Genomic DNA, 26,165 nt, shown 5'->3' with positions numbered 1-26,165 from the left:
AGCCCGCACGTCCCTACGTTTGATTACATAGTATCAAAGATCTTCAGTAAATCGCTCATCGCTTCCCTCACTAGTAAAGATGCCGTCCTAAAAGAAGTCAGGGATTGTATACTGACAAATAACGAAGCCCGATTAAAAGCCATCAACCCGTATATACATTCGTACTGGAGGGACCTTCACGTGCGCTCGGGGTGCGTATGCATAGACGAGAAGGTAGCCATCCCCAACGTACTTCGCGAAGCACTTACAGATGACATTCATGCCAGTCATCCAGGTACATAGGGCATGATTTGTATGGCAACACATTGCTGGTGGCCTTACATGCATCGGGAGCTAATAGTCAAGGCCACTGAGTGCAAACCGTGCACAGCAATCGGTAAGAATCTAAAATCCGTAATTCCCGCTAAGCAATTTACCCCTCATATACCATGTGTTGAACCTAATCAAGAAATTCAAATTGATTTTGGGGGACCAATTTTTGATGAAAAGAACAATGAAGTTTATTTTTTGGCAGCAATTGATCGTTTTTCTAAATATCCAACTGCATATGTGTATGAAAAAGCTAATGGACCCAATGTTCTAAAATTTTTGGATATGTACATCGATACTCACGGAATACCAAGATCTATTCGTTTAGACCAAGCTAAATGCTTAATTGGACATCAAGTAAAGACTTTTCGCAATAAAAACAACATTGAAATTATTGAAGCGCCTGTAAATGATCACCGTGCTATTGGGTTGGTAGAACGATTAATTCAAACAATTAAGAATAGACTTGCATGTATCAAAGAAGAGAAATTAGCTGCACACGCCTTTCATGTAAAGCATGCATTAAAGATAATCATTCACCAATTGCGAATATGTAAACAAAGAACAACAAAGATCTCGCCCTTCGAAGCACATTTTGGGAGAAAACCTAATACCCCGCTAAGCGTGATTGCAACTAAACCGAATTTAATGAATTTGTTGTATAAGGGTATTATAAACCACTATTTAGACGAAGAAACAGTGATGCCGGAGGAAATATTGCCCGATGACAAATGGATCAGTGGCTACAGAAGCGACATAGAAGTTGAAAAGGGCATGACACGCGCCACAACGGAAGCAAACGCAAGAGAGAGAGAGAGAGAGCACGGATGGCGAATCCCGATTTCTGAAAACGAAAGCAATCCGCCCCATTCCCCTAAAAGAACGATCGGTCGAGCTAAACTTGGCTCGCAAAATCCACGGCAAAAGACGATCCAAGAAGAAACTTGAAGGCCTCTATGAAGTTCTCGCCCCAGGATCGCACATCTTAAAAGTAAGCCCGACTACATCGACCATCAAGGAGCCGGGCAAACAAATTGTCACCGTCCGCAATAGCGATATTGCCAAATTTGGCACCCATCAGGAGAGACAGACTCCATTAAAAGTTTATGCCGACAGACGCGGGCCACGTGCTGGGGAGAAGATAGTTGAAGAGCTGATCCACAGCCACATTAAGGAGTTCACCCGAAAGCAAAAGGGTGATAAAAAGATGAAGCATAGGAAGAGAGAGCCGGGCAGCGGAGTATCTTCACAACGCTCCAACATTTCTCGCGCAATGCGGGGGCGCGTCCCAAAATTACCAAACTTCGCTGCGATCCGAAACGCTCAACCTCCACTCGAAATCCGCGAACCAACTACAAACGCGCCCACTGATCCACCCGCAACAGCATCTTCCAAACGATCTTCTGACCGTAATAGGCGAAGCCCGTCATATTACGGTTTTGAAACGTCACCCCAAGGATCAGACATTCTACCACCACCTAAACGACCCCGACGAGCGGGTGATGTCGAAAATTTTGCACCCCCTGTCACCGTTATCGAATCGGTGCAACAAATTTTGGAGACACAACCCGAAGAGCGAAACGTGTCACCACAAATTGGTTCTGTCTCGCCTCCCGCGGTACAAATGTACCTTTAGTAGAAACGGACACCCCGACATTGGCTCGATCTATGACTGCTCTTGATGCAGAAGAACAAGATCAGGAAAATGACGATTGTACCATGTAAAACTCAAAAAACTGAAAAGACACTTTATATTGTATCAATCACCGTATTTTTTCAGTTATGATAACCAGCAAATATATTGATATTATCTATTTAACCGGGGACCTTGTATTAATTTGTAAATATTGTTATTATTAAGTATATTTGAAAAATTGTATATTACAATTTTTCTTCTTGCTGCGAAGGGTATGTGATACCTGATGGTATACTTATTCATTTTATTTAATCATTGCAGTAAAATTTATTTGATGTCTTAAACTAGTTCAATTACTTTCACCTTCATTAATTTGTTCAATTTGTTTATCTTATCATTTCATTCCGTTGTCTGATAGTTTCCCGCTTCGTGATCAGACATGTCTGATCACGTATTCATGCTGTGCCCAAGTGGCTCCAATCTGTTTAATTCATTCCTCTCAATTTATGCAATTCAATTCAGTTTGAAAAACTGCTTCTTGTTCTCCCGCTCCGCAAGTAAGCGAAACAAAAGTTAAAGTAGATTTCGCTCAGCTAATCATTGCAATTTTAATATAATTAGTGGTGATATGACTGGCACATATAGATTTCAAACAGGATTTTACGGACTTACAGACATGCCAGCAGAATTTCAAAAAGCTATGGATTATACTTTATTTGGATTGGAAAATACATATTGCTTTTTGGATGATATCATAATTGTTAGCAAAGGTTCTCTGAATAGTCACAAAAATTACGTCATGAAGTGCTTAAAACGTTTAGATGATGAAAATCTTAGGATAAAATTACCTAAATGTCACTTTGGAAAACTGGAAATTGACTGGCTTGGGTATCATATATCACAAGAGGGTATCTCGCCGCTCGAATCTAAAACTGCGGCAATTTTGGCTCTTGATGCACCGAAAACATTAAAGAAACTCCGTTCATTTCTGGGATCCGTTCATTATATTGGTAAATTTATCCCAAACTTAGCCCAAATAAGCCACCCCCTTCGTCCGCTATTGAGAAAGTCTTCCAAATTCATTTGGACGACCGAACATGAAAATTGTTTTCAAGAAATAAAAACCCGCATAGCGAACGCTACGGCTAATAGTCACTACAACCCGCAACTCGAAACACGCGTGAAATGCGACGCATCTCGGTCAGGTCTTGGTGCGGCACTCGAGCAACTAACTGTAGATGGGTGGAAACCGATTGCGTTCGCGTCTCGATTCCTAAACTCATGTGAGGAGCGCTATAGCGTAAATGAACTTGAACTTTTGGGTGTAGTCTGGTCCACAGAATATTTCAAAAATTATTTGTACGGAAAACAATTTAAAGTAATCACTGATCACAGAGAACTTCTCTCAATTATGAAAGAACACCGATCTAATAAATCCTACAACAGTAGATTAACCCGATGGGTAGATCGTCTTCTTCCTTTTCAATTTGATATTGAACACCTTCCGGGGGCAAAAATGGGTTTGGTAGATTATATTTCTCGCAATCCATCTCAAAAAGCTAAAAAGGTCTCCACATACGATGAAGAATTTATAGTCGCAAAGTTGAAACTCATCTCGAATTCAATTAACACATTAGAATTAAAAACTAAACACCCCACATCACGTTTACACCAGTTACTAACAAATCATTCACTTGACCCGCAAAACACACCTAAATTTGAGACACATATCTCCGCACACAAATTTACACCTAAAATTGAGTCTCTTAATAGATCAATAAATTCAATTAGCACACGCGCTACGCAAGTATGCGAACATGTATTTAGCCATTCACTCGCCCCGGGAGATCATACCTCAAATAGTAGTTACCAATTAAACAATTTAAAATATGCACCACTCGCGTCTCAAAATCCACTTAGCACTTCTCTCGCTCTGCAAAACACCAGTAATAACAAACAATTAATCCAAATTAGGAATAAAGTGGCATACGCGCAGCACAAGCATCAAATTACTCAATTACAAATCCCGCCAATCGAATCACATTCCGCAAATAACTCAAAAAGTCACCACCCAGAAATCAAATCAGTGCTTTTTGCCCCTTGTCGATCCAGAATTCAGTTGCATTCTTCTACTCTCAAAAACTCAACTAAAACATCATCCATAATTAAAGATATCAATTTAATAGCTAACAGTATGCCGTCAAAGAAAAGGATAACCCGAGTGCGATTCAATGATACATCCCGCGCAGCGAATCAACCATCAACTAGTGAAAACGTCACGCGCACCGCGAGTACGCGATCAAATTCAACTTCTACACCCCGCTCAGCAAATAACGCCCGCAAAACATTAGTAGTCCGCCGACAACAAGCATGGCCCACAACATAACCCCAACATCCCCTACCCATTCTTCAAACGCTAGTACACCGTTAACGCCGAGCCCGCACGTCCCTACGTTTGATTACATAGTATCAAAGATCTTCAGTAAATCGCTCATCGCTTCCCTCACTAGTAAAGATGCCGTCCTAAAAGAAGTCAGGGATTGTATACTGACAAATAACGAAGCCCGATTAAAAGCCATCAACCCGTATATACATTCGTACTGGAGGGACCTTCACGTGCGCTCGGGGTGCGTATGCATAGACGAGAAGGTAGCCATCCCCAACGAACTTCGCGAAGCACTTACAGATGACATTCATGCCAGTCATCCAGGTACATGGGGCATGATTTGTATGGCAACACATTGCTGGTGGCCTTACATGCATCGGGAGCTAATAGTCAAGGCCACTGAGTGCAAACCGTGCACAGCAATCGGTAAGAATCTAAAATCCGTAATTCCCGCTAAGCAATTTACCCCTCATATACCATGTGTTGAACCTAATCAAGAAATTCAAATTGATTTTGGGGGACCAATTTTTGATGAAAAGAACAATGAAGTTTATTTTTTGGCAGCAATTGATCGTTTTTCTAAATATCAAACTGCATATGTGTATGAAAAAGCTAATGGACCCAATGTTCTAAAAATTTTTGGATATGTACATCGAAACTCACGGAATACCAAGATCTATTCGTTTAGACCAAGCTAAATGCTTCATTGGACATCAAGTAAAGACTTTTTGCAATAAAAACAACATTGAAATTATTGAAGCGCTTGTAAATGATCACCGTGCTATTGGGTTGGTGGAACGATTAATTCAAACAATTAAGAATAGACTTGCATGTATCAAAGAAGAGAAATTAGCTGCACACGCCTTTCATGTAAAACATGCATTAAAGATAATCATTCACCAATTGCGAATATGTAAACAAAGAACAACAAAGATCTCGCCCTTCGAAGCACATTTTGGGAGAAAACCTAATACCCCGCTAAGCGTGATTGCAACTAAACCGAATTTAATGAATTTGTCGTATAAGGGTATTATAAACCACTATTTAGACGAAGAAACAGTGATGCCGGAGGAAATATTGCCCGATGACAAATGGATCAGTGGCTACAGAAGCGACATAGAAGTTGAAAAGGGCATGACACGCGCCACAACGGAAGCAAACGCAAGAGAGAGAGAGAGAGAGAGAGCACGGATGGCGAATCCCGATTTCTGAAAACGAAAGCAATCCGCCCCATTCCCCTAAAAGAACGATCGGTCGAGCTAAACTTGGCTCGCAAAATCCACGGCAAAAGACGATCCAAGAAGAAACTTGAAGGCCTCTATGAAGTTCTCGCCCCCGGATCGCACATCTTAAAAGTAAGCCCGACTACATCGACCTTCAAGGAGCCGGGCAAACAAATTGTCACCGTCCGCAATAGCGATATTGCCAAATTTGGCACCCATCAGGAGAGACAGACTCCATTAAAAGTTTATGCCGACAGACGCGGGCCACGTGCTGGGGAGAAGATAGTTGAAGAGCTGATCCACAGCCACATTAAGGAGTTCACCCGAAAGCAAAAGGGTGATAAAAAGATGAAGCATAGGAAGAGAGAGCCGGGCAGCGGAGTATCTTCACAACGCTCCAACATTTCTCGCGCAATGCGGGGGCGCGTCCCAAAATTACCAAACTCCGCTGCGATCCGAAACGCTCAACCTCCACTCGAAATCCGCGAACCAACTACAAACGCGCCCACTGATCCACCCGCAACAGCATCTTCCAAACGATCTTCTGACCGTAATAGGCGAAGCCCGTCATATTACGGTTTTGAAACGTCACCGCAAGGATCAGACATTCTACCACCACCTAAACGACCCCGACGAGCGGGTGATGTCGAAAATTTTGCACCCCCTGTCACCGTTATCGAATCGGTGCAACAAATTTTGGAGACACAACCCGAAGAGCGAAACGTGTCACCACAAATTGGTTCTGTCTCGCCTCCCGCGGTACGAAATGTACCTTTACTAGAAAGGGACAACCCGACATTGGCTCGATCTATGACTGCTCTTGATGCAGAAGAACAAGATCAGGAAAATGACGATTGTACCATGTAAAACTCAAAAAACTGAAAAGACACTTTATATTGTATCAATCACCGTATTTTTTCAGTTATGATAACCAGCAAATATATTGATATTATCTATTTAACCGGGGACCTTGTATTAAACTAGTTCAATTACTTTCACCTTCATTAATTTGTTCAATTTGTTTATCTTATCATTTCATTCCGTTGTCTGATAGTTTCCCGCTTCGTGATCAGACATGTCTGATCACGTATTCATGCTGTGCCCAAGTGGCTCCAATCTGTTTAATTCATTCCTCTCAATTTATGCAATTCAACTCAGTTTGCAAAACTGCTTCTTGTTCTCCCGCTCCGCAAGTAAGCGAAACAAAAGTTAAAGTAAATTTCGCTCCGCGAATCGTTCATAAACATTCCGTCTGCATACTCGCAACGCGAACCACCACCGCAAAATAATAAAGTACGACAGGGCAAATTGGGAATAACCCTAAAAAAACAAGAACATGGCCAAAATCGAAAAATCCTGAATAGGAATGTTTTTAAATAAATTGATAACCGATGTAAATATGAGCTGCAAATAGGCTTACTATTGTATATATATTGGAAAATTTTCGAATGAATATTTTAGAATAGTTCCTAGAGTTGTGGTCTCAGACAAATGTAAATACTTTTTTATTTATCTTTTAAAAATTTGTAAAACATTTTTAACCTGACGATGAACGTAAAGTTCGAAAACGTTTGTTTTAATTATTGGAAGTATTTTAATTTGACAAATTGGTTTCTTTTACCTCGTTGAATGTTTGTGGTACAGTGCATAAATGAAAGTGACATTTTCGACCCATGTTGCGGGGTTGAAGATTTAATGACATTTGAAGCGATCCACCTCATAAAGATAAAACGGCAACAAAATATGCAGGACAAGTAAAGAGCCGGGCGGGAATTGACATTGATGCATTTGTTCAAATGCAAAAAGTTTGACTTTTGAAATACAAAAATTGTTCTGGAACAAGATATTTCAAAATTGTGTCAACCCCAACAAGTAAAGGATAACAACAGATAGGAATGAAAGTAAAAACTCCTTTCGGGAAATGAACACAAAATACCCGGAATTTCAAAAACTCTGGAATAAAGATTTTAAATTTTTTGGTCTATTAAATGTAACTGAAATTGCAAATGTGACGCAATGTTCACAAACGTTTGTTTTTTAATCAAATGTCAAATTGATTTTCAATTAACAGTTCCTTCTTCTCTTCAGAAGCGAGTTACTCGCTTACCACAGAACAAAGTAGGAAAAGTCAACCGCGAACATTTAGAGAAAAAATACCTCACAAAAATATAATAAAATTCCTTTTACAAATTCTAGATTGAAAAAAACATTAACAACTTAAAACTTTCTTACGAACGTTTTTGAACTCTGAGTTCATCGTCAGGTTATAAACAATACAAAATGCTAAAATGAAAAGCCAGAAATTAAAATGCAAATCACTAAAATCAATAATTCAAGGAATTTTAAAACGGTTTTCTTCGTATCTACAATCGTATCTACAAAATATTTACATCGGAGTAAAAACACATTTTTGACTTGATGTAGCAGATGCATATCGAAAAGTTTTTTATTAAACAACCTACATATATTGCTTTAAACTTACTTTGGTTTAGTAAAATTTTAAAATTGACATTTTCGTTAGAGCGCCTCTAGTGACATTAACTTAGATTGGTTGCTGCAATGGTCTCATAGCTTCCACTAGAAAGTTGTTTTATCACCGTTGCACTCGATTGCATGTACTCCCATGGGTGAGTCCGCCTTGGCATACTCTGCAACCCTTGTGGTAAAATGTCGGCATTTCTGCCCTACATAGATCGATTTGCATCCAGTACAAGTGAGTTCATACACCACGTGGGATTTGAGATCCCTACCAAAGCTAGACTTGAGGCTAGGTAAACAGCTCTTAGTTTCCGAGTGGTGAAAATCGTCTGTACAGGATGAATTTTGTTCACAAATTCATTAGAAATGTTGCCTCTTCACAAATTCATTAGAGATGTTGCCTCTGAACTGTAGTACAAATTGTTGCTTCTCAGTTTTTTCCTGTTGTTTTACACCTACACCCGCGTTATATCTATGTCCCTTTCTTTGTTCTTTCATTCGCAGCTGGTTAATTGTATCCTTGACAATATTCCCTACCCAATGCCTAGGATATTGAAAACCTTCCCAAATATTTTCATTTGTTGTCAATGCTTCAAGGAAAGCTTTCCAGTTGCTAATGGCTCAAAACAGGCAGTGTATTGTTGCCTGTATTATGCTTTTGTTATGTTGTAGGGGTGCACAGCTTTGATAGTTCAAAATTGTTCCAGTATCTGATGGTTTTTGATACCATGTGCAAAAAAAGTTCCCCTCCGGTTGTACGCTAATTGACATGTCCAGAAATGGTAAACTGTTTTTATCATCTGTTGCTTCTAATGTAGGTTGGAGATTTGGATCGAGGTTATTGACCGCATCTAACAGCTCTTTTGTGTCACCTCTAACTGTTCTCACAATATCGTCGACATATCTTAGAAAAACTTTAGTTTCGGACGAATGTTTAATGTCAGTTTAATCATTTTTACGACAGAATGAGCACATCCAGAACTGGTTTTCCATGCTATCATATTCTTTATTAATAGCTGCACAGCGATAACTGAGGCTATATTTGGCCTTCACTTGGTTTTTTTTTATTTCGTCGTCATGATTTTGTTACTTACATATGACGTCACAACCACTTAAATATGCTTTTTCATTCGTACATGCAATTTCAAATGAAGTGCATGTGTGACGTCATTTTTTGCTCTTAGTGGAGCGAGTTTTTCTGTTCATTCGCGTTTTTAATTTTTTGGTCACACTTGACTTACCTCACGCTCAAAAATGACTTCCTCACTTTGAAATTGAATTTTATTTACTTTAATTCAAAGAGATAAGGTCAAATGGGTGTGTGACACACTTATTGAAGGTTATTGGAGAGCAGCTAATAGAGGCAGCAAAAACACAGATTTTAAATCAAAAAATATATAACATATCAGCCTTCAATGAAAAGACGAATTTTATTGGTCTGTCTTTTTTTCTGTTTTTTGAGACTGCAGATCTACAAAGCTATTGCGGCTATTTTCTGGCAATCTGCCAGCTATGTTTACTGATTTGCTGAGATTTTGCGTGGAACCAACTATTACAAACTTCACACTCAACATCCCTCGAACGCGTTGTCACACTGTGTTCGCAATTGCCACAAGTGCTAGATTGTGTGTTGGTTTTACATTTATGTTTCTGTAATTTCAGTTGTGGCTCCCACGATTTCACCCAAAGTCTTGCCAAAATCACCGCTAGCGATGCACCTATTGCGAGTCCGTCTTTTTGACATTACCAACTCTCATTGCATTTGAAATGGATGTTGGTAACGGCTAATTCAAGCAGACGTTTCATTGTTCTAGGTATGTCTGGTTTATCGTCCCTAGCATAAAGCGATCGCAGGGCAATGTTATTGGCTTCCTTTACGGGAACGTTGGTGTATAAACTTTTTACATCTAATGATAGAATTTGTTCGTCTTTTTCAAGTATCTGCTTATGATGTTGGTGTTCTTTTGCTTCAGTCTTGACACCAAATGCTTGGTTGACTGGATCACTAAAATTCCCGATTTTAACAGCTGTTTTAAAATGTTTTTTGCGCCATACCTTTGACAGTAAACTATCGCCATGATTCTATCCGAATGACGTTGTAAAAAGGCACACAACTCTACATCACACGGCCTGTTGTCGTTTGTGAGGGGCGATGGAGTTGTTCAAGGTGTCGTGCCAAATCACGTAATCACTGCGGTCTTTGAGGTGACCCTTGTCCCAGGCGTTTCTTATGTTCCTTTCGGCGTTTCTGGAATTTGGGTTGAACGAAAGACAAATTCTATTCGGGTGATGAATTGGAGGCATACAACCCAGTGCAGAAAGTCAGCTCAGTCGTAAATGAAAGGTGCAAACCATTAACTAAAGCCTCAACTTTTTCTCTATTAAGGTAGGGCATTCTGTTAATTGATCTCATTAATCTTTTCGGATCTTTTCCGTCTGTGCCCCCACAATACGTTATGCACCCCCCCCCCCCCCAGTTACGTAGAAGGTGCTATTGCATAGTAAATCATTGCAAAATAGCACGTGCGTCTAGAGGGGTGAAAATAGTGTGCACCCACTAAGCATGATGGAGGGGTGGGGTGTACAAACGGAAAATATCCATGTGTTCTATAAAAATATTTGATGCGCTGTTTGGTTAAATATTTAGCGCCTGTATCTAATTTTACATTTAACTAAATTAAATATGGCATGTGCGTCTGGGGGCGCAAATAATATGTGCCCACGAAGCTGGGGGGGGGGGGGACAAACGGAAAATATACCAATTTTTCCTTGAGACCAAAGTTTCCGCGAAATAATTAATCGTTTCTTTAAAATAATTCTGGCAATTGTTTTTGAATAACTTGGAGTAAGATGGTTTGTGTAACGCCGGTTGTGATGTAATTGATTTCGTGCTTTCAGATCCGGTGGTTTATAATTCTTGACAATTGGCGGACTTTGATTACAAACCAAATGATTGAAGTCAGCTCAGGATGCTTTCATTTTGATTGCTGATGATTGATTAATAAATATTCTCTGCCCTTGCTGTTACTAAATTGATATATCGTTGGACGTACTCTACTGTAACCTTTAACTAATTTACCTGTCGAAATTGATGTGCATCTCTAGTTCATTAATCTGTGTTCTTCAATCATCTGTGTTCTTCAATCATCTGGTTATTTGTTGGTTGTCGCGATCTGTTACAAATTTGACGAATGACGACTAGTCATATAATTTATTCCAATGCTTCATAAAAAATATCGGATATTTTTGTGTAGAAAACCACCCTAGCATTTACTTTTTCATTGTTTTATCCCGTAGCATTTAGATTTTGAATATTTTTGATTCTTAGCAGCAATAATTGCTGAACTATATTTCTCTGTTTAAATGGCAGCTACATTAACTGGTTCAATAATCGATTCACATGGTCATGGTTATCAGGACCAGCATTCAAATGTTTCACTAAATCAGTCATTGTCAAAAGTTATTGGCGGACTTCATCCAAGTAGATTTCAATGCCATTCAACGGAGGATCAAACCTGTGCACAAATCAGAGTTGAAGCAACGAGCGATGATGACGATGGTTTTGAGTGTATCGGATATCGAAAAACCACTATCAAAAGTTTCTTATTTGTCGTTTATTCGGTGTTATCCATGGGGACATTGTTGCTCGTCTGCTACTGGAATCCGGCCTTGAAGTAAGTAAATTAGTCGTTTTAATCGCTTTTTAGGTGCAGAAGGCATAGATTTCAAACGTAAAACACGCTGTAACCGACACGGCGCCCCAAAATGCCTGGCCGTGCTACTTAATGATATCTGGGACTTCTTGCCCACCATCGAAGAACATATTGAACAAATTTTTGAAGAAGTGTCATTGGCGAGCAAGCTTCGTGCTCAACAAAATCACAGCGAAATAAAGTCCAGGAACTTACAAGGCAGATTTTCTTACGTATAATATAATAATAAAAATCAAAGTGGAGAAAAATCAAACAGGGTGTCCTCCAAGGTGGTGTATTATCGCCGATGCTCTTCAACGTCTACATGAGCAAGTTGTCTCTACCCCCGAAAAGTATAAGCATCACGTCTTACGCTGATGATATAACTTCGACTACATCTCACCCACAGGTCGAAAAGTTACGTGACATAATAACTCCATGCCTAAATATTTTATCTGCTGAAAATTCAAGTGCAACTGTGTTCGCAACCTGGAGCAAGGCCAAGTTTGACCCACACCTCACTATCAACAATTCAGCAACACCAGTAAAGTCCAAAGTCAAAGTACTTGGTGTTACCTTCGATAGTATGCTTAATTTTGGAGAAGATGTAAAAGCACCAAAGAGAAATTACAAAAGCGCAAAAGATTGCTCTGTGACTTACAAGAGACACTCTCAGTGACTTACAAAGCTATTGGTCGGAGCGTCCTGAACTACGGTGCTCCCATTTGCTCTTCCACAATCAGCAATACAAACTGGAACCATCTGCAAACGCAACAACACATTGCTCTTCGCACAATTACTGGCTGTGTAAAAATGTCTTACATCAATGATTTAAACAATGAGGGTGAAATGCTGCATGTCGGAGCTCACACTGAAATGTTAGCAGAGCAGTTCCTAGCCTGCAGTTATCAGAGCCATCGTGCTATTCATGAAACAACCTCTGCCACCAGTTTTCGTCACATGTGACCGACTTATAGGGACCGCGTGAAGCAACGTGCAAACCATGAAGAGCAATTAAGTCGCAAAGATTACAAAAATGAGCTCAAAAGTATCCACAGACACACGGTCGATTCTGAGTTGAACAAAGACAGCAAGCAATTAGGTACACCTCCACCAAAGATAGCAGAAGAACAAAGGTTGCCACGAATTGCACGTATCCGACCAGCACAAGTGAGAACTCAATACTGTCCCCTACTGAACTCTTGAGTAGGATCTGTGACAATGTTGATGACCGCTGTCCCAAATGTGTTGTAGCACCACATGACGTAAACCACATTTTCAACTGCAGTAAGAACACCACGGACCTGAAATTAATTGACCTGTTGGAAAGACCAGTAGAGGTAGCCAAATGGCTGAACTTAATTCCATCAGTCCTCTGCACAGAACCGCACTGCGCAGAATAATTGGTCTGCCTTGCCCCTTTCCCCCGATGTTAACGATGCTCCTCCTGGCCCCTAACGCGGGGACCGCGTGTCATTCACCATAGCATAGATGCAGAAAGCTCGCCGCTTCCCAATTAAGTTGTGGATAGGCAGTCACACACTATTGCTACAAATATACCTCTTTTTATGATAGACACAAGTAGGGTACCAGTTGGAAGGGAAATAAGCGACTGTTTCCCGCCAAAATTATCTGCAAATTGCAGCTCTGTGCGACAGCTGCGACATTAAAGCGAAATAAACATTTGTCTATTGTTTTGTCGAAAATTTGACATTACAAGAACCATACAGGGAATGAAATCATTCGTTGTTCAGTTTGGATAAAAATGGGAAACAACCATTACGACGGAATGGTATACTCAGCAATAATAATAAGAAGGCTCGCTTGTTCTGTGCGTGATACAGCGTTCCCACGTTCTCATTTTAAAACATAATATATTATATCAATATTCCAAAAATATTGCAGAAACGTTTGTTTTAGCACCAAACATTGTTTTTTATCAAGCAGCTGTGATACAAAGCTAAAGGTATTTAGCTGAAGTTTGATACAAACAACATAAAAAAATATTTGAGTTTTCTAAGGAACCCAAACACCTAAGTACCCTTCAATTGCTCTTAAATTGTGCTTAGTTTTACTTAAATTATGATATTATCATTTTTATGACCCAGAGCGTTACCACATTCTTATTTTAAAACATAACATTTTAAATCAATATATCAAAAATGAGGTTTAAGAAACGTTTGTTATAGCACCAAACATTGTTTTTTATCAGGCTGCTATGGATGAAGCTAATGTTATTTAGCTGAAGTTTGAAACAAACAATGGGGAAATAATTTGAGTTTTCACAGGAAGTATGATATTATTTCAAGTCCCGATAATGAGTCGCTTTTTTTCAGTCCCGATAATGAGTCACTGTCTTTTAAAAATATGTTAACAATTTTAATCGAGTTTACTAATGACCGAACCATTTGGCTTCCTAAAGAGTTTAAAAGGAAGCTATCTATCTTTTTTTTGTCGAAAGCTTTGGTCGTTTTGACTTTAAAAAACTTGCTTTAAAAATAGACAATGGTTTTATGAGATTTGCCACTTATTTTGGTCAATTTGTAGCTTAGGTTTAGAAAAGATAGGTCGCATCGTCTTTCTCATGGCATAAAAATTAGTTTTTATTGCGGTTTCACGTTTCAAGTCTTGATTTTTTCGGCCTTGATACTACAAACCCCACCCCCATCATCCTGCACCCCCCTCCCCGCTGCGCCGAACTCACGCCTCTTCAATTAAGCTAAAGCTAGCCTAACTAAACCGTAGCTAGCTACTGACGAAGCCAACCGGTCGTTTTGAGAGTAATTTGCCCGTCGTTAGTCGGTTATGTTTTCGCATGTTTGGGCCTCTTTATTTTCTGCTCACATTGTTTACAGGTCAAATAGCACAGGTGTTAGCACACAAATAGCAGTGTTTTGAACGAAGGAACAATTTAACGGAGTTTTAGTTTTGTTTTTGTATATTTGTCGTTCTTTTTGTAGACGTATGACATTCTGAGTATTGACAGATCTCAATGCCTTGATTGGTGAAATAAATGAACCACTTTTTTATTTCAGTGGATAGCTAATGGTTTTCAATGTATTCGAATGTATGCGAATAATTTTGAAGTTAATTGTTTTCGAAAAATCTTTTTGACTTTGCAATTTGTTTTTTCTAACGTTTACCCAGTCTCTTTTTTCACAGGTCAGATATCACTTTTTTGGTGTTGAAAGAAGATTCGATTGATATTATCTTACTTTTTAATGCATGGATCATTGTTTTATCCGCTTCGAAACCGTTTTCTCGCAAAAGTTGATTAGTTTTTTTATCTTTTTCTATCGTTTACTTTTGTGGACGCACATATTCTGGATAATGACAGGTCTCAATGTGTTCAGATTGAGAGGTATTATTCAACATTTACTTATTCAAAGATTTCAATTTATATCTAATTGGTTTCATTTTTAAAGTGTTTAAACGTGTTTTTTAACTTTACCTTATTTTTTCTTTTTCATTAACTTGTTACTGAGTCTCATGAGGACTGATCCCTTGTTTTTTTTTATTGTGAAGTACAAATCAAGTTTTGAATTTGAGTTTTGTTTGATGCCATTTCACTTTGTTATTGGTTTTTTTTTTGCAAAACTTTAGGCATTGAGTTTTGGATGTAAATGTTTGTTGTTACCTGATTCATTGTTTTTTTTCTCGTAGTCCTAATAATCGCAGGTCTCATCAGGCCTCCGATTTGGCTTTGTTTGTTTTACTGAGTGACTTGATTCGGAGGCAATTTATTTTATTCATACACCATTTTTGAAAAGTAAGTTTTCTACTTCTTTCTCATTTGGTAGGCAATTAAGCCTAAGGTGTTATTGACGGGGTCAGAATTTTTTTGCAAATACACATCATCGAGCCACTTTGTTTTAGGCTATACTTTTAGGTTAAACACTCCGAGAATCAGTTTATTGATTAGTGCATCAATACTAAGAAATTCCAATTCTCAAGAAGTATCAAATTTGATAGATTCATATGCTAGCTACAAGAAAAGTCGAAACGAAGACGATATATTGTTTAAGTTATTGTTTCAGACTTCTCAATTGTTTGTTTCGGACGGGAAGACGAAACATTCATCAATATCGATCTAAAGTTAATATTGAAAACAGAGATAAAGAAATTGAAATCCGAATTGTTTTAATTTGCTTTAATTTAAACTGCAAAAAGCTGTCAACAACAAGAATGTTAACAAAACAAAATAGAGGGGAAAATGTAAGAACAAAAGTTAAGAAGATAAGTGTTCTGTTCTGAAAGAACTGTCGTTTCTAAGCAGGTAATTTGCATACGTTTGAATGAAAATAAATGCAAAAGTTTGCCTCTTTTCAATAGGTATCTTCATCAATGAGATTCATAAAATTTGATTCGCTTAGTTGAAGCTAAGCACCAATGGAGTTAGCTGGTTACTTTGTCGTAAAGTTTCTAAAGAAATCTGACATTTAAAAGTGGATCACACTAAAAGCAACAAAAACTAGAAAATCTGAATTTTCTTATCACAGAAGTAGCCGTTGCCATTCTGAACACTGTTTTTTGTTAACTGTGCTACCTCAGTGTAAATACCCGTTCTGGTACACCATATACCCCTCGAAAATTTGACTTCCAATTTAACTCATCCCAAAATCATCAAGTCAAAGTTCTTTTCGAAAAAAAAACTGCACTCAAAACCGTTCTAATTTAAAATATGAACTAAATAATAACTTACTAAGTTCTTGGAGCTGCTCCTAACAATTCGTATTCAATGTTGTTTTAATGAATGACACAAATAATAGAAAAAAATTTAGGTGACATAAAAGAGTAACAATTATAAACAAAATTCAATAGTCATGAAGACTTGAAATCTCCCTGTTTTTCAGTTTCGATATAAAATAATTTATTATTTTTTAATTTTCATTTCCAATAAACAATTAACCATTAATAGACAGATCCCAATTGATTTTCTTGCTGTTTATTGAGACTTAAAGATAGATTTTAAATGGACTGAACCTTGGATGAAAAGTTTGCTGAAAACAGGTGAGGGACCGGTTAAGAATTCTTAAAAATGTCTAAAAGTTGGCTGAAAATTTAACGCAAAATTTTTTCTCAAAAAGCGCAATTTTTACTATGTGAAGATATTGACAAATCAATAAGATACTTGTTTTCAAAGATACCCTCGAAAAAACAGCTAGTTGTCGTACTTGATTGAACTTTGACCAAATTTATAGCCTAATTTGGTTAGAAGTTAGGCCAATTGGTTTGAAATTGTGGGTAGAAAATAGTGAATTTTTTCAAGATAAGCAAAATTTTGAAAATTTCTGTTCCGACTCAATTATTCTCAGATGTGCTTTGTTAGCTTTCCGTAGGACTGATCCAATTTCAACTATTGGTACGATGCAGCTTCTCTATAGGTTTTTTTGGTGTCCTTGTTCTGAGTGAGCTGTCCTAGTCAAGTCTGCTGCTACAATGATATCTCTTGGGGTGGCTACTCCAGTGGGAAGTTGTCAATGTGATAATTGTCTGACTATTTACGTTTATAACTTTAATTTTGTTAAGTTTCATCAGGTCTGCTCTGCATTACCTTCATATTCCACTGGCTTCAGTCTTAATGGTTAACGGCTTTCGTTCCAACAACTTTGTAGTCTTATTTTATATCGAAATATTTGCTCATTGCTTGCTGTTTTGAGGAAATTCTTAGAAATATTAAACAGAAATGGGCTCAGTATACTTACTTGTAGAATTCCAGTGGCTAATGGTTCAACTGAAACGGGAATTCCTGATTCCTGTTTTGACGTTTTGTTCTATCAGACAGTAAGATTTCAGTCAGTTCGAGTACTCGACCGTTGATTTCAATGTTCTGTTCCTAATCTAGCGTCACCAGTCTCTGCAAGTGTTAGGTTGTTAACAATTACCTGAGATGGGCAATCATTCGTTGTGATCTAGTAGCGATGCCTTGTATATCACCGTCTCTGAAAAGAAGGATTATAGAGTCGCTTTTCCAGAGCAGCCGATACGTCCGTTTGTTTCTGATTGTGTTGAAAACGGATTCGGCATGACTGTTGCCAATTTTGCAGAGGACGATTTCCAGATCCATCCGGTCCTTTGACTTTTCCTTTTTCCAGTTTTTCCAATACTTGCTCCATTTAGTTCCCAACAAAATGCATTTTTGGTATTCGCGCCTGAGGTCGATTGAACTAGTGATTGCTTTTCGTGAAGACCAATTGAACTACTTTGCTTTGAGAAGTCGCTTTTTTATCAGTTGCTGATCTTTCGTTATGTTTTTATTCAAATTTCTGAGGTACTTTTCAAATTCAGAAAAGTTTTTGAATTTCGGAGCATTTAAAAACATTGTTTGAAGTAGTGATTTAAGACTCGCTAATTCATTGAACGATGAAATTAAAGAAAGAGCGAACGCATTTAACTATTATATTTTAAGATTTCATATAGAACGAAGAAATGGACACGTGGATCTCAACGCCGTGAGTCTTTTTTTTCAGAGTTTGGTGAAGTTGAATATCAAAAGACGCAATTAGAGTAAATTCTCAAACGTTGCAAGTACGCACATTTGTCACTGTTTTTCAGTTTTTTAACAGATATTCTGAATAATTGACCTTAATTAAAAAACAAAGTTTTCTCAAAGGGATTCGAATGCAATTGTCAGGCGCTTTTTTATTTTCATATGTCCTATTCCGCTCCTCTTTTCTTTACCTGTTCCCTTTTTCTCGTCATGTTTTTCTTCATCTCTTTTTTTCTGGTTCTCTTCTGAAAAAAAAGAATGAAAACTAACCGTACTACACCTTTTACTGATTTTTTTGGCACAAGTGGTGAAAATTTTTCAACAAAACAGTATCTGATTATCTTTTTTTTCCTCTACTCGTTCTGTTCAAAATAGAATATTGAAGTAAATAGTTTATCCATTTTTAGTGAGAGTGAGTTGTAGTCTGAGGCCGAAGTTAAGTTTCATAAAGCTAATTGCTATTCGTATCTGTCCTAACCTTTCTTTAGAAAGCCTAAATATCAAATTGAAATAATTTTTCTGTGTGATTTTTTGTACGAAAACAGTCAATCCGAATCGGGGTCATGGAAGTCAATCCCGGGTATTTTCCGGGAATTTGTCCAGTGTGTTTATTATTTAAGCTGGAAATGTTTTAGTATAATTCCTTTATTAAGAAGCCCTATACTTCCATGTACATCTGATTAAGTTGAAGTGTAATGTTATTATTAGGTGCGAGCTAAAATTCAAGAAGTGCCCAATTGCGCGTGCCCAACTGCTGCTTATAAAACTGGACGGAGTTGCAGGTTGTCTAATTGTGCCCATTGAACAGATGCGGATCCAGAATGTCAATTCGGAATGTTCTGACTCAGACGCCAGCAGTTCTGGAAGCAACACTTATACACCTTATCAGGGCGAAGATGACTTTTCAGAAGGCCAAATGGCAGTTGGAGTTGAAAATGTGGCTTCTGGTTCCGTGTCAAGTCTGGATGATGGGCAAATGTTAATAGATGTGAGTGCTGCAGGATCTGAGAAAGTGAATGACTGTTCGCAACACTTGACTGCTGGAGTTACAATGGAGGAGTTGCTAAAAGGCTCTGTGGTGTTGACTTTCATGCTGAAAAACTTGAGGTAATTTATTTAGTCTTTCTGCCTCTCATTGATTGGTTTTTTAATCAACTATGGTTGCAATGACAACAGTGGCATAAATAGCGATGAAATAAACTGTAACAAAAATTTGATAACGGGGCGAAACTCTGCTTTGGGATTCGATTATCTTTTCTCGTCACTGTTCCTATACGAATAGTGGCGAGAAATGAGTTCTAAATAATGTGACCCTTGTAGTCGCAGTGTTATTTGATTTTAAAAAATTGCCACTTAGTTGTTAGTGATCTCAAGCAATACACGAACGGAAAAAAACGGCACAAATCCAATTTTTTTTACAAATTAGTTTTGGATCGTAACCCTAATCCGAAATAATTGCTAGCTCTAACTTATCCGACGATTGGTTGCTTGAGAAGTCAAGTATTGAAGTGTTCAGGTACGTGTGGTACCCGAAAGTGGACTCAGATGTGAGTGGGAATATTGTGAACTGCAGTTGTGGGGTGGTGGCACTGGACACATTCGATGCCATGCTCACAATGAAGGACATTGTCAACACAACCCACAGAGTTACACATTCATCCAGCTATCATACAAACACGAGTATGACATCACGAATATTAAAATGCTATCTGATGAATTTTTTAAAGCAAGTTTAGAAGAGTAGGTTAACTTTGTAGTAAGACTCATATCTTCCGTCAATTCGGATCCTCTCCCTCCCCTACCTCAGAATATTAATCGGGAAAAGTTAGGAGATTTTTTAATAGCCGCACAGCGATAGCTGGGGCTATTATTGGCCTTCTCTTGGTTTTTTACAATTCAAAGAATTTGAATTGTATTGGGGCGCTGTCTTTTTACGACTCGAAGAGGAGTATTGGAGAAGTCCTTTTTTTTAAATCAATTTTATTGGAGTGATTTTTGAAGCGGGAAATGAAACGCGTGAAAAAAATTGGACTGATTTTGGTGCTGAACAAAAGTGAAGAGCGGAGCGAAAAGAGAATGGTTTTTGTTCATACCGCTGTTTTCGAGAGAGCAAAAAATTGATGTGAAAAAATTTTCTCTAAGCGATCGAAATTTTTTTGTTCACGTGCGGCATTTTAAAGCAGTTTTTTTTCATTTGTTTTCGTTAAGAGGTTTGGTTATGATTTTTGTTTTAATTTTAGGCTGGTTTCGGTAGTGGTTTGAAGGTTTCTGGAAATTCATATGATTTTTATGATAATTCGGTGGTTTTTATTGTATTTTGCTGATTTTCGGGCTAATTTTTACGTTTTTTGACGATTATTTTGTTTTACTGGCTCAAATGGGTATTGAAGAAAACCCTTCTACTTGAGCAATATTATGATAACAATTGGTTACAGTTTTGTGGGTAAGAATCATTTTTTTGTTGAGAATTATGACAAAAAAATGGCGAAAATTGGAACTATTTTTCTTAATTTTTTGCAGTTTTTCGTTTTTTTTCTGGTTTTAGCTAAATTTCTTTGCCTATTATGACTCGCCTATTGTTTCGCGAACATCTGGATACCCTATTGGCTGAAGGGAATTTTTCTTTGGATTTATATGTTTTTGAAATAATAAAAAAATTAGTAACTTTTACCAGTTTTTCCATGAAAGTTGTTTTTAAGAGCTTTTTTTCATAATTTAGCCTAAAGTATTTTCTTTTCAAAATCCACATAAGTGGATTTATAAGTACTAGGTGGTTTGATGAATTTTTTTTGGCAGAGACAGTTTTTTTCGGGATCTCAATTTATAACAAAATTTTGTCAGATTTTTTATATTTTAACAGAATTGATTTTTCTTGTTTTTACTTTTTTGTTTCATGACTTTGTTTCAAGATAATCGTAAAATAGTAAGGGCACGTTTTGTTTGATGAGTAGTTGGATGGCGTTTAAACGAATTTTCACTTCGAGTCGTTTCCGGAATTCTTCCGGCTATGTTTTTTTTAATCACTTTAGTTGGAGTGAATTTTGAAGCAGGAAATGAAGCGCGTGAAAGATTTTAGAGTGGCTTCGGTGCTGAAGAAAATTGAAGAAGGGAGCGAAAAGAGAGTGGTTTTTTGTTCATTCCGCTGTTTTTGAGAGAGCGATAAATTGATGTGTGAAAAAATTTTCTCTAAGCGAGCGAAATTTTTTGTTCACATGCGGCTTTTTAAAACCGTTTTGTTATTTTTTTGGTTTAGAGGTCTGATTATGATATTGTGTGATGCTTAGGGTTGTTTTAATAGTGGTTCGCAGGTTTTTGAACGTTAATAAGATTTTTATACCATTTTGCTGGTTTTTCAGCTATTTTGCTGAATTTTAGGCGAATTTTAGCAATTTTTGCGTTTTGTTTTGTTATAATGCTTTGTAATGGCTTTGAATAGACGCATGTAAGTAACTGAGTTTTTAGATACCAAGTTATTACATTTTCTTAGGTTTTGAACGATTTTTTTGTTTAGAAAAATGACAAAAAACTAAAAAATAATTAATTTTTTTGCTGTTTTTCGCTTTTTTTCTTAACTTACAGAAATTTTTCAGCATATTTGACTTTCCTATTGTTTTAGAAGTCTTCCAGTACTATATTTGCTCCAATTAACGTTTTTTGGGTCTATGTGCTCCCGTGAAATAAAAAAAGCAAAAAAAGCTCAATTTTTTCTATGATTTTTTCAAGTTGTTTTTAAATGCCCTTTGTGTTCTGCAATTTTTTATAGCATTTGGGGATGCCTATTGTCCAGATTATTTGTTTTTGATGCGTTTTGATGATTTTGATTTTATTTTTGAGTCATTTTGTTAAAGATAATTGAGTATTATTTATGAAGATTTCCGCGAATTTTCGTGTTTTTTTTTTGGAATTTTTGCTGAAATCTTCTGATTGTCTGCTTTTTGCTACTTTTTAGTGTTCTAGCTTTTGATAGGAGCTTTTCTAGAGGTTTTGTTGGAATATATTCAGTGCACTTTTCAATGACAAATTTATTTAACTTTTCTTAATCTCTAACTTTTCTGTTTTTTTCATTCTTCGTTTTTACTTTTATAAATAGACAATGATTTGGATTGGTGGACGCTTCACCAGATGTAGTATTAAAAGGTTTTTGGAATAATGATTAGAAATCGGCATAATGGTATATGATTTATAATTTGTGCCAATTTTATTGTTTTTTACAGAGAATATTTTTGGTTTTGTTTTTCATTTCCTTTCTTTTACCTTCGTTTACTCTACTTGAAAATTTTGTGTTGGGTTTTTGTCTCAATTTGCAGTGATTCAACGAAATAAAACTAAACCTATTGCATGCGTTTTCGCCAAAAGTTGTATTTTTTAAACTTGCAACTCAATGTAAAATTTATATCACGTGCTTTATTGTCTTTTCTGGTCAGTTATTTTTTCATTATTCTTTTTCATTTTCTTGTTTTAAAGTAACAAGTGTTATTCAGTGAGATGAGCGTTATGTTAGTTATTGTGGTCAATCAGTAGAATAAGTTTTATGTTTGTTAAGGGCGTTAGTTTTTTCCTTCGAGTCGTTTCCGGAATTCTACCGGCTGATAAATTTTAATAGAATCGAAATCTTTTAGTTAAAAATTGTCTTGTTCTCTTGTCTTTGAAGAAAAAATTGAGCAAAAAAAGTTAATTAAAAATGTTAGAGCATATGATTAGCAAAGAGTAGCAAATCGTTATCGTTCATATTCAACATCAAATGATATTCATAACCAAACATCACATGTGCAATATAAATGCAAAAAAGTCCACAGAGTTTTGATTTTGAATTGGCTTAAGTTTTGAGTTACTTCATTGTAAAATTTTAACAGTCAGCAATACAATAATTGGTAGTTTTGTATCGGGATTCCAAGCGGATCTGCCAAATAAACTTTGTTTTTGTGAAACAAAAGAACCAGCCAATGACTTCCTGCATGTTGCGACGGTGAAGCATTGACTATGATAAATCATTCTCTTGTTAACTTTGGGAAATTGTCCGCTGCAAAAACTCCATAATAATAATGTTTCAAGAGAATACATTTTCCCAAAAAATAGCGTATTTCATCACTATCCAACTGTGGGGTAAGTGATATTCGAGTTTTTTGTCACCTTTCGTTCCGAATTAACATAAAATGTTGAGCTTCTTTCACCCAGAAATAGAATTTCTACGTTGGCTGCCAATGCTCCGTCAAATGTAAGTTGAACTGAAATTGAGCAATTTGTAAGTTCTGGATGAATGAAATCATGAAGCCTCTTGCGTTGATGTTAAATCAAAAGCTAGAATAAAGTGATTGGGATAATTGTCCAGAGTTATGCCATGCCCACCTTAGTCAAGAAAATCCAGGGCTTCCAGAGTATTGAAGTAAATGCGGTGGTTAAAAGTTGTTGAGACCGGAGTTCCAACAATAGGTTGACCATTTCGATAAACAACAATTTGGCTCAAATTGAATTTCTGGTACTAAAAAGGATTAGTGCGATTAGTTCCGAGGTATGCTTGATTTATTGCCATCGCAATTACCATACGTCGTACAGGTTCTTTCGAGAAAATATCCTCATGGCTCCAACTTCTTATTCCAGTTGTAGCTAAAAAAGTTCTTGGTAATACTTCTGTATAGCGATACACGGCAGGTCTTTTTAGTAGTTTTCTCAATTGCCGTCAAAACATGATCCGCTGTTGTCATTTTTGTAACGTAGAGATTAGCTTCAATTATTCTAACTTTGTAATGTTTGTTTGACTCTGAAATTACAGCAAAATCATTTGTAGACCTTCTAAATGAAATTCGCAGAGTAATACCACTAAGTAAAGGTTTATCACAAGTTAAAATATCACTCGCCGGCTTTCCAATAAAATAGTTTTCCTGGGAATTAGCAACAAGAGCTTTTCTGGCCGCTACGTCGTCCGCGCGACCGTCGGTGCCATCATTTTTAGCCGGCTCATCGTAATAATATCCCTGACAAACTAGCCATGTGTTTTTGGCAGTTTTTCCTGAAGAAAATTCCGTTTCAATGAAAGCTTTGTATGCATAATTTCCGTTTGTATTGGAAATTTAACACCATTGGCAGATACAGTGCATTTTGAAAATAAAGAATGTAATGCGTTGTTGCTAAAGTATGGCGCGTCTGTATTTGTAGCATCAGTTCCTGTTCTTAAATCGCCGTCATTGTTTCGGGAAATTTTACATTTAATTTCAAGGAGAAGTTTCTGTAAATCTATGAAATTGCTCCTGTCACCCAAAACTTCAAACTCAAGCATTGGACCGTCCGGGGAATATGATGGCCGGACTTTTTGAGTAAAAGCATTGTCAAAAGTAATCAGAGGCTGTTTTTCAAACAAATCAAGTGTGGTGTGTGTTGCCTCTGCGGGCAGTAAATTAGTAATCATTTTGAACTTTAGAACTGAAATTTGACCGACTTCTCGTCAAAGGCTTCTTCTTTCGAATGCCTTGTTTTGGCTTTTCACCGTTGGGTTTTAATTTACGTATTCTTTTTGATCCGCCCACTTGTTTTCTTACAGTTTTTTGCACAGTCGATTTTAATGCTTGTTTTAGAGACTTTTTCTTTGTAACAACCTCTACCAGCTCAGGAGCTGCTTGAACAATTAATTCACGTCCAATCTTTTTGGCTACATGCCAAAGAAACTCTCTTGTAATCGGTAATGCCGCTCTGCCAATGCCTGCTGCTAAAGCCCCAAAACCACTTCCTCGTTGACGATAGTGTCCTGAAAAGTATGGTGACACCGATTGCTGTTGATAGTAGGCTTCCATTTAGTCGAATTTTTTAAAAATTTAAAGTCAAAATAATTTTTCCTGTTCCAGCGAATGGAACTAATTCTCCAGTTTCGGTCCGCAATTGAATTTCAATTGACTGAAAATTTTTTGATAGTAACTTTTTGTATTCCAAGTTGCTGAAAACAATTCTGTGTGTTGGCTCTATTTCGCAGGGGCTACCGTTTTTCAGTCGTTGTTTTGAATCAATGACTCGAATAAGCGGTGCTTTGGTATCACCTACGTATTGATACTCAATTATGTTAACGTAAATAAAAATTAGTTGCTCCCCTGCAGACATCAAAAGGATAATCGCCAACAAAAGTTTTTTCTTCGTCATCAGCCATGGTCAGATTTTCAGAAGTGTCCAACATCTTGTATCCATTATGATAACCAGACCCATCATGAATACCGTTGAAACCTAGTATGCTTAGAATTTCGTTATCCGGAAAAGTAATTCTTTCGCTTTTACCAAAAAAGAGGAATAAAACTCGTTTTTACCAAAAAATGAGGCAATCCGGTAGATGTTTTTAAGGATCTCAAAAGATGGTCACGGTTTTCATAGGAACCAGTTCCAATAATAGCTCGTTCTCCTCCGTATGGTCTGGAGACAGCATCAAATGGAATATTTTTCTCATAAAGCTTAAGGCCTTCAGAAGAAAATATCTTTAAATCACTTTTGTTCACTTGATTTATTTTTGCCGGGGAGATAATTTCACTTAGTGCAACTCGCCATCCCCCTCCAAATTAATTTCTTCATTGAAATAATTTTTGAATGAGGACAAGGTGTTTTGAGGAGAAATATTCATAGAGGCTGATGAAACTAAGTGAACCCTGAATTCATTCATGTTTTGTTATTTCACTACTGTTGTCTCTAACTTTGACCAACTCTAATTCTTTAAATTTTCCCTTGACTGGCTCTTGGGAAGCGTCGATGAGACTATAAGTAGGGGGATTTGTTGTAGGTATATCGTAAATCTCAAAAACTTCGTTGGTAAATGTTTGCTTGCATCCTTTTCTAAAAGGAAGATCCGCTGTTGATATTCGCACAAAGTCCCCAACGTAAAACTTTGGTCGGCGAACTAGATTTGCTGAATCATTAAAAATTAATGATATCAAGTAAGGAACGTCTTTCTTTGTCACTTTATTCGGCGCCAATTTCGTTA

General features: G+C 37.2%; 2 protein-coding genes across 2 annotated transcripts in view; both read left to right on the top strand.

Annotated features, from left to right (window-relative positions):
* The window catches only part of LOC142344940 (sodium channel and clathrin linker 1-like), a 364,638-nt gene that overhangs the window by 84,600 nt on the left and 253,873 nt on the right, over positions 1-26,165 (top strand). The gene's annotated exons all lie outside the window — the stretch shown is intronic.
* LOC142344938 (polyamine-transporting ATPase 13A3-like) overlaps positions 10,904-26,165 on the top strand; it is a 74,714-nt gene continuing 59,452 nt past the window's right edge. Inside the window, exons 1-3 of the mRNA XM_075397022.1 lie at positions 10,904-11,706; positions 18,923-19,321; positions 19,731-19,894. Of these exons, the coding sequence (XP_075253137.1) occupies positions 11,396-11,706; positions 18,923-19,321; positions 19,731-19,894 (874 nt within the window). The 5' untranslated portion in view covers positions 10,904-11,395. The remainder of the gene's footprint in view (positions 11,707-18,922; positions 19,322-19,730; positions 19,895-26,165) is intronic.

Source organism: Convolutriloba macropyga, chromosome 8 (assembly GCF_964194025.1).
Source record: "Convolutriloba macropyga chromosome 8, txConMacr16.3, whole genome shotgun sequence".
NCBI lineage: Eukaryota > Metazoa > Xenacoelomorpha > Acoela > Convolutidae > Convolutriloba > Convolutriloba macropyga.
The sequence above is the reverse complement of the archived record's forward strand: the minus strand, read 5'-3'. Positions and strand labels throughout refer to the sequence as shown.